General features: G+C 34.6%; 1 protein-coding gene across 1 annotated transcript; it reads left to right on the forward strand.

Annotated features, from left to right (window-relative positions):
- Nucleotides 1-2,463: 2,463 nt before the first annotated feature.
- Nucleotides 2,464-4,684, forward strand: LOC113700688 (uncharacterized). Its single transcript, XM_027221150.1, has 4 exons — nucleotides 2,464-2,662; nucleotides 2,778-3,346; nucleotides 3,428-4,213; nucleotides 4,418-4,684. Exons 1-4 carry the CDS (start codon nucleotides 2,464-2,466, stop codon nucleotides 4,682-4,684), a joined length of 1,821 nt encoding a protein of 606 aa, XP_027076951.1.
- Nucleotides 4,685-16,348: the final 11,664 nt, after the last annotated feature.

Below are 16,348 nucleotides of genomic sequence, written 5' to 3' on the forward strand. Positions count from 1 at the left end.
TGTGTGTGTGTGTGTTATGCCAAATCTAACACCAACTATGCAAATGAAAAAGTCTATGAGAAATTAGTGGGATGAATGAATTAAATAAAAAGAAAAAGAAAAGGAAAAAGTTGTACTTAACTTTTGCACATTTTTCAATACAATTTCAATCTAATTTGCATATTGGAATATGAGTCCTCTCTCTAGTAGAGGCATTTTCTCTCTCTAAAAAGAGAGTTCTATCTCCCCGTGGTAGGAGCTCCAGACAGCACCGAAAAGTTACTTTTTGAATCTTGAATTTGAAATACACCTACTCAAATTCAACCGGTTGGCGTACTTATTTCTCAACACTCCTGGCTTTCCGAGCAGCATTAAACTGCTCAGAAAGCAAAACTCTGTCGGAAAAACACCAACATTAACAAGCTGAAATCTCAGTTCCCTGTTTTAAGTTCATACGAAAAGGAAAACAAAAAAACAAAAAAATCCAAGTCTGCAAAATTCTCGCAGCTTCAGCTGACCAGTCGCCATCCTAGTAGTATAAGAAAACTAAGGAGAAAGAAGAGGGTTGACCAAGCTAGAGCTCTGGATCACAGCTAACAAACCACCTGGAGACTCTAACAAAGCTGAGACAGGTAATTTCATGGACATAACTATCTCGTCCTAGCCTTAGTTTTGTGTCTTGTTTGGCTTTCGTTTCTTCCTTCCAGGATGCTTGAACCAGGAGAAATATAGTAGATTTTCTCCTTCTCACATAGGTTTTGTGACTATCCAGACTCTGAGGGGTAGTGTGTGGTATACCAACAGTATTTGCTAAGACAATGACGGATGAACTGGCTGAGATCATGCAGAACTTTGACCTTTCTAGCACAGAACTTCAAGCTACTAGCCTTGGTAGCGAGGAGATAGGGAGAGGGGTGAAAGAATGCAAAATCAGCTTGATTGGTAAAGTAATGGGAGAGAAAGTCTCAAACTACACTGGGGTCAAAAACTTTGTGACAACAACTTGGGGGTACCCTAGAGAACTGAGAGTGGTGGAACTAGGATCGAATATGTTTCATTCATTCTACCGGTGGAAAGTGACAGGGAGAAGATCCTGAATAGAGGACCTTGGATAATGGATAACCAAGTGCTTGTTCTGAACAATTGGTATGAAGGAATAGAGAAGGATGAAAGGGCATTCTGCTTAGCACCTCTATGGATTCAAGTTTGGAACTTGCCAGTACACTGGATGTCGAAAGAGGCAGGGAAGAAAATAGGTTCAATCTTTCACCAGGTGAGAGAGGTGATAGTTCCCTAGACTGGGGGTAAAAAGAAGTTAGACATTTGAAACTTCTAGTGGTTGTTAACATTTGCCAACCCCTGCTGAGAGAAACCATTGTTAAGGTTGGAGATGTAACTAAGTGGGCTAGTTTCAAATATAAGATATGCCCAGATTTTTGCTACAATTGTGGCATTATAGGACACAGTAAAAGGACATGCAAAAAGCAAGTCTATACTGGATGGGGGAAGAAGGATAATCAATATGGTCTGTGGTTGAGGGTTGGTAATCTGAGAAGTTCTCCATAGGAAAAACAATCCAGTATTGTGTACAACCCTCAAGCACATCACTGGAGACTCCAAGATGGGGAGTGGAAGGAGAAAGGGAGGAATGGTGTGCAGGAAGGTAAGCATAAGAACCAGACACCAAAGGCTAATACCAGCATCAAAGAGTCTGGAAATGAGATTAGAACTCAGTCATTAGGAGAGAGTAGTCAGGAAGAACAGTGGAGAGGTATAATTGACGAACTGAGCATACAATCTAATAAGTCTACTGAAGTGGTTAATAGTGTAGGGGGTAATAGAGCTAGAGATCAACTCCCAAAGGAATCAAGGGATGGGTATGAGGTACACAAGGAACAAAGTAGGAGTTTAGGGGAAGGTAAACAAATAGGGGAAAAGGGAAAGGAATGAGTTAACTCAGACATACTGATGATGGAAGGAGGAAATGGCATTGTGATGGTTCAGCTCCCCAAGACTGGGAACTGTGAAGAGGGAGACACAGAAATGGAGTCCATAAGCATGAGAGCAGAATTGGAACCAAAGATGAAAGAGGCTCTAGATAGACAGAATAGAAGAATTCTGAGAGTCCTGAGATCCCCCAAGAAACAAAGGCAGCCTCTAAGTGATATTAACACTAATACCATCAGAGAGAGGAAGTCAGGAAAAAGGAAAGGGGTCATAGGGGAAATGGAAATGGTAATTAATGAGGACAGCATGCAAAATGGAAAGAGGAATAAAATTGAGTTGAATGGAACCTCAATAGGTATTGATACTGAGGGGGAGGGGTCCAATCCAAAATGGACCCCATTAGATAAATGAGAGTTCTGGTGTGAAATTGTCAAGGAGTGGGGAGCTCCTTGACAATTCCACAACTGAGAGAGGTGAACAACCTCTCCTCTCCAAGTGTGTTGTTTTTGTGTTGAAATCAAGAATAGAAGTAAATATATGGAAAAGGTAAAAAATATTTTGAAGTTTGATGAGATAGCAATAGTGGAAGCTATGAGTAAGACAGAAGGTATGGCCCTCATGTGGAAAGAGGAGGTTAGGATCAAGCAAGTTTTAAGAACTGCCTTTACTATTGAAGCTCAAATAGAAGATCAGGAGAGTAGGAGTGAGTGGTGGTTTATAGGGATTTATGCCAGCTGTGAGGACCAAATAAGAAAATAGCAGTAGAGAGTGATTCAGGCAAGGAAAGATCTTTGAGGGAAAAATGGTTATTAGCAGGTGATTTCAATGACATACTGTTGAATGATGAAAAGTGGGATGTAATTGGAGAGAAGAAGGTAGTTTCAAGGCCTTTAAAGATTTTATCAATGAGAACCAGTTGATGGAAGTAGGCTTTGAGGGTCACCCTTGGACTTGGTGCAACAATTGGGAAGGCGAAGGAGAAATTAAGCAAAGACTGGACAGAGGGTTATGTAGCTTTCCTTGGTACCAAACTTTTGATAAGGTCAGCTGCAAACACTTGAACTCATTTGCCTCAGACCACAGCATGTTGATGTTTGACACCAAACCAGGTCAGGATAGGAGAAAGAAAAGGTTTTACTTTGATAAAAGGTGGCTCCAAAATGGAGAGATCAATGAGATTGTAGAGCAGGCTTGGAAACAAGGAGATGAAGGCACAAAGATGTACAGAGTAACACAGCAGATTAAGAGGTGCAGAACTGCACTGCTAAAATGGAAAAATAAGCTCCAAAGTAATTCGAAGATTAACATTGAAAGGATCAAGAGACAATTGCATGCACTAAAAGAAAGTGACATAGGTGACAAGAAGAGCAAGGGGAAACTTCTGAAGAGTAGGTTAAGAGAAGCCTATAGAGAGGAGGAGGTTTATTGGAGCCAAAAAGCCAGATTGTAGTGGCTAAAGGAAGGGGACAAGAACACTAAGTTCTTTCATACCTGTGTTAAGGATAGAAGGAGGAAAAACAGAATTGCGGATATCCAGAAAGAGAATGGAACTTGGACTAAGAATGAAGAGGAGTTAAGTGCTGAAATTGCCAGTTACTATAGGGACCTCTTCAAAACATCAGAGGAAGGAGACATGGAGGAAATTCTGAGTGGTATACCTCACACTATCTTAGGAAGTATGAATGATAGGCTGACAAAACCTGTAGATGAGGAAGAGATCAAATATGCCATTTTCTCTATGAATCTAGACAAAGTCCCTAGAATAGATGGGATGCCTCTTATCTTTTTCCAGAAGTTTTGGAACATTGTTAAGAAAAACTTAATCAGTGCTATTCAAACATTCTTTCATACTGTTCATCTCATCAAGTCAATCAACCATACAGTTATCTCTCTCATTCCCAAAGTCATGAACCCCACATCCCTTAAGCACTATAAGCATATTAGTTTGTGCACAATTGTGTATAAAATCATAGCTAAAGTCCTTGCTGATAGACTGAAGCAGGTTCTCCATTTCTGTATCAGTAAGAACCAGTCAACCTTTATTGTTGGAAGGCAAATCGTAGATAATATTATGATTTCCCATGAGTTCTTATATTATCTAAAAAACAAAAGGCTAGGGAAAGATGATTTTATGGCTGTAAAATTGGATATGTCAAAAGCTTATGACAGGGTTGAATGGAGGTTCTTGGAAGCAGTGATACAGAAAATGGGATTCAATGACAAATGGAGAAGGTGGATCATGGAATGCTTGTCAACAGTTTCTTATTCCTTCACAATCAATAGCGAGGTCAGAGAATATGTGATTTCTCATAGGGGAATTAGATAGGATGATCCTCTATCACCCTATCGATTCCTCTTATGCTAAGAAGGACTATCTAATCTACTCCACAAAGCTATTGAGGATAAAAGAATCGCAGGGCTGAAAATCAGTAGACAGGGTCCTAGTGTAACTTACCTATTTTTTGCAGATGACTCTCTAATATTTTGTAAGGTAGACCCTCAGAATGCAGTTGAGCTTAGGAGATTACTTCAAGTGTATGAGAAAGGAACAGGACAGAAGATTAACATAGAAAAGTTCTCAGTTTTCTTTAGCAGAAATGTGAAACATGAGACAAAGCAGGATACTAGTCAAGCACTGGGAGATATTCAGCTGGTTAATCAAGGGCAATACCTGGGGTTTCCAATGGTGGTCACTAGAACCAAGCAACAGCTATTTGGGTACATCAAAGATAACATTCAACAGAGGTTAAAGAAGTAATGCTTAAATCTGTAGCTCTAGCAATGCCAACGTTTACTATGTCATGTTTCAAGCTTCCCAAAAGGCTATGTAAAGATATAAACTCCATCATGGCAAATTATTGGTAGGGAGAGGCAAATGGAAGAAACAAAATGCACTGGAGCTCCTGGAGCAATATCTCTTTGGATAGATAATCTGGAGGATTAGGATTTAAGGATTTAGGGGTATTTAACACAGCTCTGCTTGGCAAGCAGGTTTGAAAACTACTTACACAACTAAATCTGTTGGTCAGTAAGGTGTTAAAAGCCAGATACCATCCAAAGGATTCGATCTTTAAGTGTAAGGTACCAGAAAATGTCTCGTGAATTTGGAAAGGATTGATGGGGGCTAGGAAGCTGGTGGAAAAAGGAGTTAGGATAGCTAATGGAAAGAGTACCAACATATGGGAGGACTGTTGGATCCCAAATAATCACCAAAAAAACCACAAGGATGCATCCTATAGAAGGTTGAGGAACTGATACTCCAAAGGAAATGGAATGGACAGCTAATATTCAGGAACTTCAATAGTAAGGAGGCAGAAAGGATTCTGAGCATTCCCATAAGCTTAGTTGATAGAGAGGATAGTAACTTTTGGATCTATGGAACAAATGGCAACTACTCAGTCTGTTCAACATACAGGATACAAGCACAAGAAAAGGTGGAACAGAAGAGAGAAGCCAAGGACAATGCTAGCACAAGCTGGAGCAAACAAAGCCAAAGTAATTGGAAACACCTGTGGAAGCTCAACGTTAAGAATAAGGTGAAGATCTTCTTGTGAAAATGCCTAAATCAGGCCCTACCAGTAAGACAACTAATCACCAGCAAGACTAAGCAAGGTGATCCAATATGTAGAGTGTGTGGAGAGGACAGTAAGACAATAGAACATACACTGATTAACTGCAGCTATGCCAAACAAGTGTGGAGGTTAGCACCAATCCAATAGGAAGGAATTCTAAACCAACAAGGATGCTTCTGGAGGTGGTGGACCAATGTTGCAGAAGCAAAATCAAGAAGAGAGGGCAATGAACACCTTTCCTTAACTGCCAATATCCTTTGGCAAATCTGGAAAAGCAGAAATGAGAAAGAATTCAACGGAAAACAGCAACTCTCAATGAGAACAATTCAGAAAGCTCAGGAGGAGTGGCTGGAATTCAAGGAAGCTACAGAAAAGAACTAAAAATGAGTATAGAAGGAACAGGAACTCAGGAGACATTCTTACAGCAACATGAAGAGAATGAAGACTCAATGAGACTGAGGCTAGCTATAAAAAAGATGAAGGACAATCCCTAAATAGGAATAGGGATCACAGTTTCTGTGAACAGCCAAGAACATGTTTGAGGTTGGGCATTGCATGAGAGAAACACAGGAAATTAGCTAATTGATGAACTAGCAGCTGTCAAACTCCTAATGAGCAAAACTGTTGTGCAGGAGTAGGGGAAAATTGAGGTACAGATGGATAACAAACAAGTGTTCAACCGCATACTGCACAGCAAAACTCAGGATATGCGCTTGGCAACTTTGCTGGAGGATATCTATAGTTTGAAGTCTTTGTTTCACATGTGCTCCTTTTGTTTAGTAAGTAAAGATCATAATCATATTAGCGATAGGATTAGCGCTTATGCGTTAAGCATCCTTCAAGATAAGGAACTTTGGTTTCCTTAGTGTCATAGTGCACTGGTTGTATAGTGCTTATCAAGCATTTACTTGATCTTGTAAAATTTAACTTAATCTATAAAATCACTTATCGTTTCGAAAAAAAAAATCTAATTTGCATATCGTTTCATCTTAAAATCGTCAATATCACTATTTAAAACCTAAAGGAGATGATGATCCAAATTCAAGATATTGGAACCAAGAGTACAAAATTAAAACTATTGGCCAACAACAATTTGACTTTGACCATTAGTCATTGTTGATTTTCTATCAATTATCCTAAATATGCCTAAACTTTGAAACTCCGGGGATCAAATTTATTTTGGTCGAAACATTAGGGACTAATTTAGCACTCAAGCCAAACATTATGGAGTAAAATTGCATTTCTTCCTTATTGAAACAATGAATCAATTTTCTATTAAAACGTGGGAATCTGAGGGTATAGAACCTAGGACATCTTCATACTATGGCATCAACTTTAACCACTAGACCTACCAGTATAATTAGTTAAAACTCTCTTACGTTTCAAAAGTTCTCTCTTTTTCCATCTAAAGTAAAAAAAATATTTATTGTTTATTTTCTAAAGTTTATTCTATTGACAAGTTTTTTTGTACAATCAACATTTATAATCTAGTCTCAAGTCATTCTTTTAGTTTTCCTAGTCAATAAAGTAGAGCAAATTAAGTTCACGATATTCAATAACACAACAGAAAATGTTGAAATCCAATTAGAGATAAGCTGCCTATGAGCATCATGGCACAAGTAAAAGGGAACAAGAAGGCAAGCCCCGCCATCTTCTGCATCAGGTTATTTCCAATTTTTCATCTAAAATGACCATTTATTGGACTAATGAGAAAAGAATAAATAACTTTTAATGTAATAGAGACCATTTATTGGACTAATGAGAAAAGAATAAATAACTTTTAATGTAATAGAGATAAAGGAACTATTATTGATGTGGTCATCTTAAAACCCCGGATAAGATTTAAATTTATCTAAATTAAAAATAACAAAATGTATCAAATGAAGTTTCATCTTCAAAAGAAAAAACACAAAAGTATATATGTAACTATAAAAATCTATTAGTCAATGACTCTCTTCCATTAAATACAAAAATAAAAATAAAAGACTTACGTAATAGCTACACTAGATTCTAGAGTCATGGGAAAATGAACTAATGAAATAATAAGTAAAATCATTTTAGGACAAAAGTTGGATAGAAATTTAGAACATGCAAATCAATAGATTTATGGGATGGGATATCGAATTTGGATTAGCTATCGTTTTAATGGAATAAAACAATAGAATGATAGAATTTAGACAATAAGTGATGGAAGGTCAATGAGCTTTTAATTCGTTGGACTTTGGTTTTCTATGATGGGATTGGATAACTAAATTGTAATTGGGTTTATTTTTATATGAATGATTTTAGTTGACATGGTTGAATTTTCACTACCATGAGGCTCTGATTTTTGATTGAGATTGAGCTTTTTTTTTTCAATTAGCACTAGATTTATATACATAATACTGTTAGGGGGCAAACTTATCTTTTTGTTAGTGAAAAGCAATCAGTTAAAGATGTTTTGCCATTGGTGTGGGTTTAGTTTGGAATTGAGGTAAGCTCTTTCTATTATCTTTGATTTGAAATTTTTTGAATGTGAAATTTAGGAAAACACTATTTGCTTCAGTTTTGCTTTAGATTTAGCTGCTAATTGGAAGTTAAATACTTAGAAGTCAATTTTATTGGTTTGGATTGGAATGATTTGACGAATAGGTTGAAATTATCATTAAGGCAACCAAATTAATATAATTTTTTTCTAACTTTGTTAATTATCCTACTATAGCAAGGTGTGCTACAAAACTCTGCAATATTTTGAGTTGGCATTTAGATTTTGCATTAACTTTAATGAAAATCTTAACTATTGCCACTATTGTCTGTTTTTAATCTGAATATCTACATTTGCCAATGTTTGCTCTATTAAATTACGTAGTTGTACTTTTGTCAGCAAAATTAACCACAACTTTTGAAATTTTACGTACTTCATGTTTAATAACATGGTACTACTTGTCACTTGCAAGTTTAGATAAGTTTTTTTTGCAGCATTTCATCGAACAATTTCAATGCATTCTTACCCATGTGTAAATACTTTTTGTTATCTATTTCATTACTTCTACTCTTTTTCATTTGTAGCTACTTACACTTCACACTAATTTTGGTGATAGCAAGTCTGAAACCTTCACACTACTTAAAGTTGCCAAGGTTTATGCTCTCATGTCTAATGTGTGGGAATTTTAACCAATTATGCAATTTACTATAATTTTAATGGATAAGAATTTTCTTTAATCATATTCTAAATAACAATTTTTAGTAATTTCTTTTTTTGCGGTTTATAATTGGTATAGAGTACTCCTTTACTAGTACATTTTCTTCAATTCAACAAGGGGGTTATGTGAGTATTTTTAAATAATGAGAGGGGTTTCGTGTATAGTAGGCAAATTACAGGGGAGGTTACTGTAACCCAAAAAATTAGTAGATATTCACAAATATTAGTATTAAAGTAATCAATCTATGCAAAATAAAGTGACTATTGCAATGTGCAAACTAAGTAAATTTACCAATCAAATGTACAAGAAAAACAATATTATACAATTAAACAAGTGTCAGACTATAATATTTTTTTTTGATGATTTTGAGAATTGTGCTCAAAACTCAATCATCACCATTAAATTCAATGAACATACAATCCACACCAATCTATATCCTACAAGTATAAATCCACTAGTCCTTTGCTTAATTTTTTTATAGGGAAAAGATAGCAAACATTTCATTTACAAATAAACATTACCAAGAATGAATCAACTAGTTGAGAAGCCTGAATAGATGAAATAGCCTTACCTCTTTTGTCTTGTTTGTTCTTCATCTTTTTGTTTGTGTCAGAAAATTTATGAATAGTGGCAACTTTGAGCATTTATTTTGAAAAAAAATTAGATGGTACATGCAATGACTGCAACTATTAAAGGAAGAATCAGATAGAGAATTGAGACAAAGGAGAAGAAGAGAAAGAGTAGAAATGAGAAGGATTTTAGGAAAGGAACAGAGAGGTAGAATATTATTCAGAAAAGGAGATTTACAATCAATCATCAGCTTCTCTTTTTCCTACATTCAGCAGCTTATTTATACTATAGAATTATTCTTTCTCCTAACTACTACTGCTTGCTTGACAGTAACTGTCTAGTAACTATCACTAATCATTAGTGCTAACGAAGTACTCCAGATGCTCCAACTAAAACTTGATCAATCATGACCTGATGATGATGATCATGGCCATACAGGGAGCAACGGGGGAAGGGGGGCAATGCTTTTTATGATCTCTGGAAAGTTTTAATGATTTTCATTTAGATACCCCCTAGAATTCTAGAAAGGGGCCGCAAAACCTAACTTTTGTCTTATGAACAATATTGACTTTTAGTTTTTAAACAATTTTAGGCTGCAATTTAGATAGTTGAGCCATAAAATTGAACTTATTAAATGTTTTAGTATTATATTCACAAAATTTTATCTATTCTCAAATATCTCTTTATGGCTTGTAGATGAACATTTTTAACTAGTTGGATATTTCATGTGTGTACTTGAAATTAAGACTTGGGTATGGAAAAATAGTCTAAAATTTTGTAGTAAAACATGCTTACATTAATACATTATATGTTTTCCTTTTTTATTCTATTGTAAGATAATAAGGAATGAGAATATAATGCCATGAGTAGTTATGTTAATTTAATATAGTTTTCATGGATTTTGATCCATTATCAAGGATATAAGTTCTTTATTATGTTATGGACTTAAACTTTATTATTGTTATGTTTAAAATTAGGGTTAATATCAGAAACCTCCCCTGAGGTTTCTTCTACTAACACCTAGCACTCCCATGTTTTTGAAATCACACATAGCACCCCTGAAATGACAACTTTGGTATCATTGTCAGCCCCTTTGTTGGAAAAGAGCAGTCAAAAATGAATTCTAGGAGAGAGACTTTATTTTTATTCCACTTTTACCCACAGCCCAAGATGATTAGTGAATTTTAGAAGATTTCTGTAAAGATTTTTAGGAAATATTTTATATATTTCTCACCATAGTTACAATGATACAAGGCCTGTATGTACATGTATATGTATATATAGGTTTATAGTCAGGTAATAGACACTAAATCTAGACCACTATTCAAATGGTAACTATCATAATCTATCATTATATAATCTCTATTTGATATATATTTAGGATTCAAAATATCAAAAAGGATATTTATAACAACTCACTCCAACATTCCTCCTTAAATTGGTGCAAAGATATCATACATGTCCTACTTGCCAAGTGGGTTATAGAAGTTATTAATCGGCAAACCTTTGCGAGTATTTCAATCAATTGATATTCAAATTTCACAAACTGAAACTATATCACATTATTTTTAAGATTTTATTTAATAAAATGCCGATCAATCTTCACATGTTTAGTTCGGTCATGTTGAACTGGATTATGAGAAATGTCAATGGCTGTTTTGTTATCACAAAACAAAACCATTTCGAAAATTGGAGCATGACTGATATCGATAAGCAGCTTCTAAAACTAAAGAAGTTCACAAAACCTTTGGGCCATTCCTTTGAACTCAGCTTCTATGTTAGACAAAGCCACCACCTTTTATCTCTTACTTTCTATGTAACGCTTTCCATCCACAAAGATGAAGTAGCCAAGATTCAATCTCCAATTAGTAGGATCTCCTGCCTAATCGACATTTGTATAACCCTCAATATTGAGGTAATTGTTCTTTAAAAATAGAACTTCTTTCCCAAGTGAATGCCTCAAATTTGGAATTATCTGGATCATAGCTTCTATATGCCGATTACCACGGCAATGCATAAATTAGCTAGTAATGGTAACAACATATGTAATATCAGGACAAGCACATGAAAAATAAATTAGCTTACTAACTAACTTCTGATATCTCTCTTTGTCAGTTGGCACTTGATTAGGATATTTCCCCACTTTGTAGTTTTGGATTAATCGGCGTATCTGTTGATTTGCAATCTAGTAATTCTTTTTCAACTAGAAGATCAAGTACGTACTTTTGTTGAGGTAGAAAAATGCCTAGCTTCGATCTTGCCACTTTAATGCCTAAAAAATATTTTAGACTTCCTAAATTCTTCATTTCGAACATAACTGTTAATCTATCCTGTAACATAGAGGTCTCCTCTGCATCATTACCTATGATAATCATGCCCTCAATATAGATAACTGGTATTGTCACTTTTCCAAACCAATATTTCAATAATAAGGTGTGATTCACATTATTTTGTTGAAAACTATATTTTTCATAACCAAAGTAAATTGATCAAACCTAGCACATGGCCACTGTCTATATAATGCTCTCTACAATAGATAGAGAATATTTGCCTTTGAAGTTGTGGAACATCCATGTGCACCTGTTCCTTAAGATCACCATGTAGGAAGGCATTTTCTATATCGAACTAATGTAATGGCCAATCTCGATTAGCTATAAGAAACACTAGGACTCTAACAGTGTCCAATTTTGTCACTCGTAAGAAGGTTTCCTGATAATCAATACCAATGTTTGTGTGTATCCCTTTGCCTCAAGTCAAGCCTTATATCAATCAATTGATCCATCAATTTTATACTTGATTAAGAAAATTCATTTGCACCATGCAATCTTCTTTCTTCTGATAGTGAGACTAAAGTTTAAATATTATTCTTCGACAACACTGACATTTCATCTTCTATAGCTTGAATTCATTTTCGATCCACAAAAGCAGCTTGCACTTCATTTGCAATGTCATCTGATGACACATTTTGTACAAAAACCTCTAGAGGTTCAGACAACTTGTAAGTTAACACATAATTAGCAATAGAATATTTGGACTATTTTATAGGAGCTTTTGGAGAATACTTGCCATGATTAGATCTATCTGGTAATACATATCTAATAGATATATTCAAATTTAGTAGTAAATACAGGTGCAGTAGAAGTACTTATTTTCGGAATACACTTAGGAGAAGAATGATGAGGAAATTAGGACCAAGAATTATCTTAGTTACATCAACTTCTTTTTTATTTTCTTTAGAATATATATGAGCATCCATTTTATGAAAACCATCAAGAGTATCATCAGCCCTAAGAGTTTTTTTATCCTCAATTATAGGCAAATTGGCCTAGTTACTTCAGTCATTGGCAAAATCAGCACCAATCATAGACAAATTGGTACTGGTCATATTTGCACCTGACTATTCCAATTCAGGCTAATTCTGCTCTTCTCTGTCCTTTATTTTCTTCTGAAGTGAAAAATTGGATACTGATGCAAAAAATGATTCCAACACCAAGAATGTAATGTCCATCATTTCATACATCTTCTTGGTGATAGAATCATGGCATTGATGATCTTCTTATGCATAGTATACCCCAAGAAAACATATTGGACAGCAAAAGAATCTAATTTAATGCACTGATTTTTATACAAATAGATGAATGCCGTACATCTATACACTCGTGGTGGAATCATTAGCACCAATGGTAGTTTAAAGTGTTTAGAGAGAACCTGTAGTGGAGTCTGAAAATACTTTTGAAGGCACTATGTTCAACAAATGTAACATCATGGTGACCGCATCTATCCAATATTGGCGTAGAACAAGAGCATGAGCCGTTTTGAGTATGCGTTGATTTTCGTTCTCAACATCTCCATTGTGTTGTGGAGTCTAGGTACAAAAAGCCTCATGTGAAAGACTTTTAGTCTTAAAAAAATCTTGAAGTGGCTAATTGTCATACTCACCACCATTATTAGACTGTTGTATTCTAATTGTAGCTGAATTAGGCCCGTTTGGAAGGTGAGTTTTTTAAAAGTTTGTCTAAAACTTTACTGTAATGCACTGTAGAAGTTTTTTAAAATTTTTTTGAAAAGTGTAAATTTTTTAATATTTTGAAGTGTATAATTTAAGAATTTTAAAAAGTTTTTTGAGGTTACTGTAGCTAAAGTTTTTAAAAAACTTGTAGAAGACAAACTTGCCAAAAAACTTGAATTCCAAACAGGGCTGTTTGAATCATTAATCGAAATAATTTAAAGACATCAAACATCTCATTCTTATGTTTTAGCAAATAAAACCAAGTCATTATAGTACAATCTTCTACAAATGTAACAAACCAACGAATACCAGTGAATGAAGTAATTATAAGAGTCCTTAAACATCAAAATGTACCAAAGCAAAAGGAATAGTACTATTCACATTGATTTGGATAAGGGACTCTATGACTCTTAGCCAAGATATAAGTATCACATTTTAAATTGGTAGGACCGGAATTTGAAAATAAATCAGGAAAAAGGTGTTATATATACCTAAATGATGAATGCCCCAATCATTGATGCCATAACTAGATTTCTCGTTCCATTGCATTATAAGTGCTTTTCATCTGATTTACTCTAAGTGAAATCATCCATATAATATAAACTTCCTCTCATTTTCCTAGGATCCATGATCTCCTTGGTAAAAACATCATGAAATAAACAAAAAATTGGATACATTTGCTTCACAAAATGGAGATCAGCTATGATTTAGCTTATAAAAATTAACTTATTTCAAAGAGATGGGATTAGTAAAGTATCAATTAAAAAAAGATATGATGATAGAACAACATTTCTATTGACATTAGAAATCATCGATCTTCTAAACTGGGTAACACGAGAAATTATTTGGATCAAAAGTCATAATCAAAAGTCATATGGTTAGTAGCTCCTAATCAACGATCCAGTTACTATCATGTCAATTAGAATTATTATTACCTTGATTGTTACAAGCTAACGAGGATACATCAGCAATAGAGATAGAATGCATCTGAGTAATATTGCAGGCGGTGAAAAAGGACTTGGGTTGATATTAACAATCCGATTGATATCGATAGTCACTACTGCTACTTTACCAACATCTCCATCTTCATTATTTGTGATTGATCGATCAAGGGTATCAATTTCTTACTTTGCGTTTCTTCCACCAATTTGGATATCCATACAGTTTGAAATAGGTGTCATAGGTATCTTTTTTATTCTTGCACTAGGTACATCCATCTCCTTCGGGTTGCACATTCATATGAGATAGCATAGTCGATCTTCTGAACTTCTTCAGAAGCCATAACTGCAATTGTTATATTGTCTCTTATAGTTAGCATCACTGATTGTCTATTATCCTCACGTTGAACAAAGGTATATGCCTACTGCACTATAGAAAACAGGTTCACTCACAACACATCACTATGAATCTTATTTAACCAGTTATCTAGTCTATAAAGAAAAGTGTATACTTTCTCTTCCCGTATGAAAGAGTAGTAGCTACTGATATTGGCAACACATTCTATTGGATTAGGCCGACGAAATCAATTATTCTCTACAAACCTTAAAGGTCATTGTAATGCTTCTGAATTCATCTTCCAGTTTGTCTTATTCTGGTTAACTTTCTCTATAGATCATATACTTGGGCTTTATCAGGCCTATCGATATATGTTGTAGCAACCGAATCCCATACCGCTTTCACAGTTGGAAAACAGATAAAATTTGCCAATCAAGGATGGGTCCATGTTATTTATATGATTAATTCTTCAGTCCTTCACTGTTGGAGTGTAGGATCTGTCCATAAAAGTTGTGAAAAATTCACCATTGATATGTCCAAATTTGTCTTTGCCTGTGATATACATCTAGATAATATGGGACCATAAGGTATGATTGGTGTCATTCAACTTAATGCAAATTTGAGCCACAGAAGAATCATTGCTAAGCTTAGGTCTCTAACTCTGGTCAAGACCTTCGTCATCCTCATGGCTGAGTTTTTTAGAATTGGGTCAATTTATCATTTCTCACTTTGCATAGTCTCAAATAATTCCGCCATGGATTCGAATTCAAGTTTTTCTATCAGAATTGTGTTTCGACTAGAAAATCTAAAATCCTTACTTTGATACCATGTTAAGAAGAAGAAGGAAAAGATAAGAAAAACATTTTCCATATTTCTCACCATAATTATTAGGGATAATTTCAGAAACCTCCCTTGAGGTTTTTGATACTTTCACTGAACTCCTCTGAGATTTTAAAAATTACACTAACCTCCCTTGTCAGAAATTTGGACCCATTATTTACATAAGATATAGTGAAAGTACTACTTTGCCCTAAGATATTATGCATTATTACAAATAGATATTTGACAAAAGAAGGTTAGGGCACTAAATGAATAAGATTAACTAATTAAACCAAAAAAAATGATTATTTCATCTCAAATTAGCAACCATAATTACAATAAAAAAATGGCATCAATTGCTATCCTAAGATGGCGCTATTTTGTGATTGATATCACTTGACAATTGTCAGGACATACAGCCTTATATAATCTATACAGATAGATCTTATGAACAAGAGAAATAGAAGAATTTTCTGATTGACTTATTTTGTTGAAGCTTGTGTTCAGACAAAACTATTCATGCCTTTTGTTATTGATTTGTTGATTAAGACTTGTATGTTTTTTGCACCAATACTTTTAGTTTCACCTCATCAACTAAAATAAAAAGATTAATTTTTTTACCCAAATTTAGATGCTTATACTAATAATTTAATAGCATTATAGAGTTAGTTGTGCCTTTTATATGTAGTTGCAAATGACAAAAAATTATAGCCATTACAATTTGCACTAGCTATGTGCAGAGACCATTGTTGCTTCAAGTTATAGTTGCTACATCTTTTTAAATTTTACATATATCCCTTGACTTTTATTAATTATTTTGTTCTTTACTAATACAACTTGAGGGCAATTAGAAAAGGTCATATATGGAAGAAAACTATCATTGTACTGCTCAAAATACTTTTTTAATAGTACTTTTTTCTAAATAGGACTGATTTGTTACCAAAACTTTAAGTTCAAGGGAAATTAGTATAATTTTTGAAATCTCATGGGAGGTC

Source organism: Coffea arabica, chromosome 7e, assembly GCF_036785885.1.
Source record: "Coffea arabica cultivar ET-39 chromosome 7e, Coffea Arabica ET-39 HiFi, whole genome shotgun sequence".
NCBI classification, from domain to species: domain Eukaryota; kingdom Viridiplantae; phylum Streptophyta; class Magnoliopsida; order Gentianales; family Rubiaceae; genus Coffea; species Coffea arabica.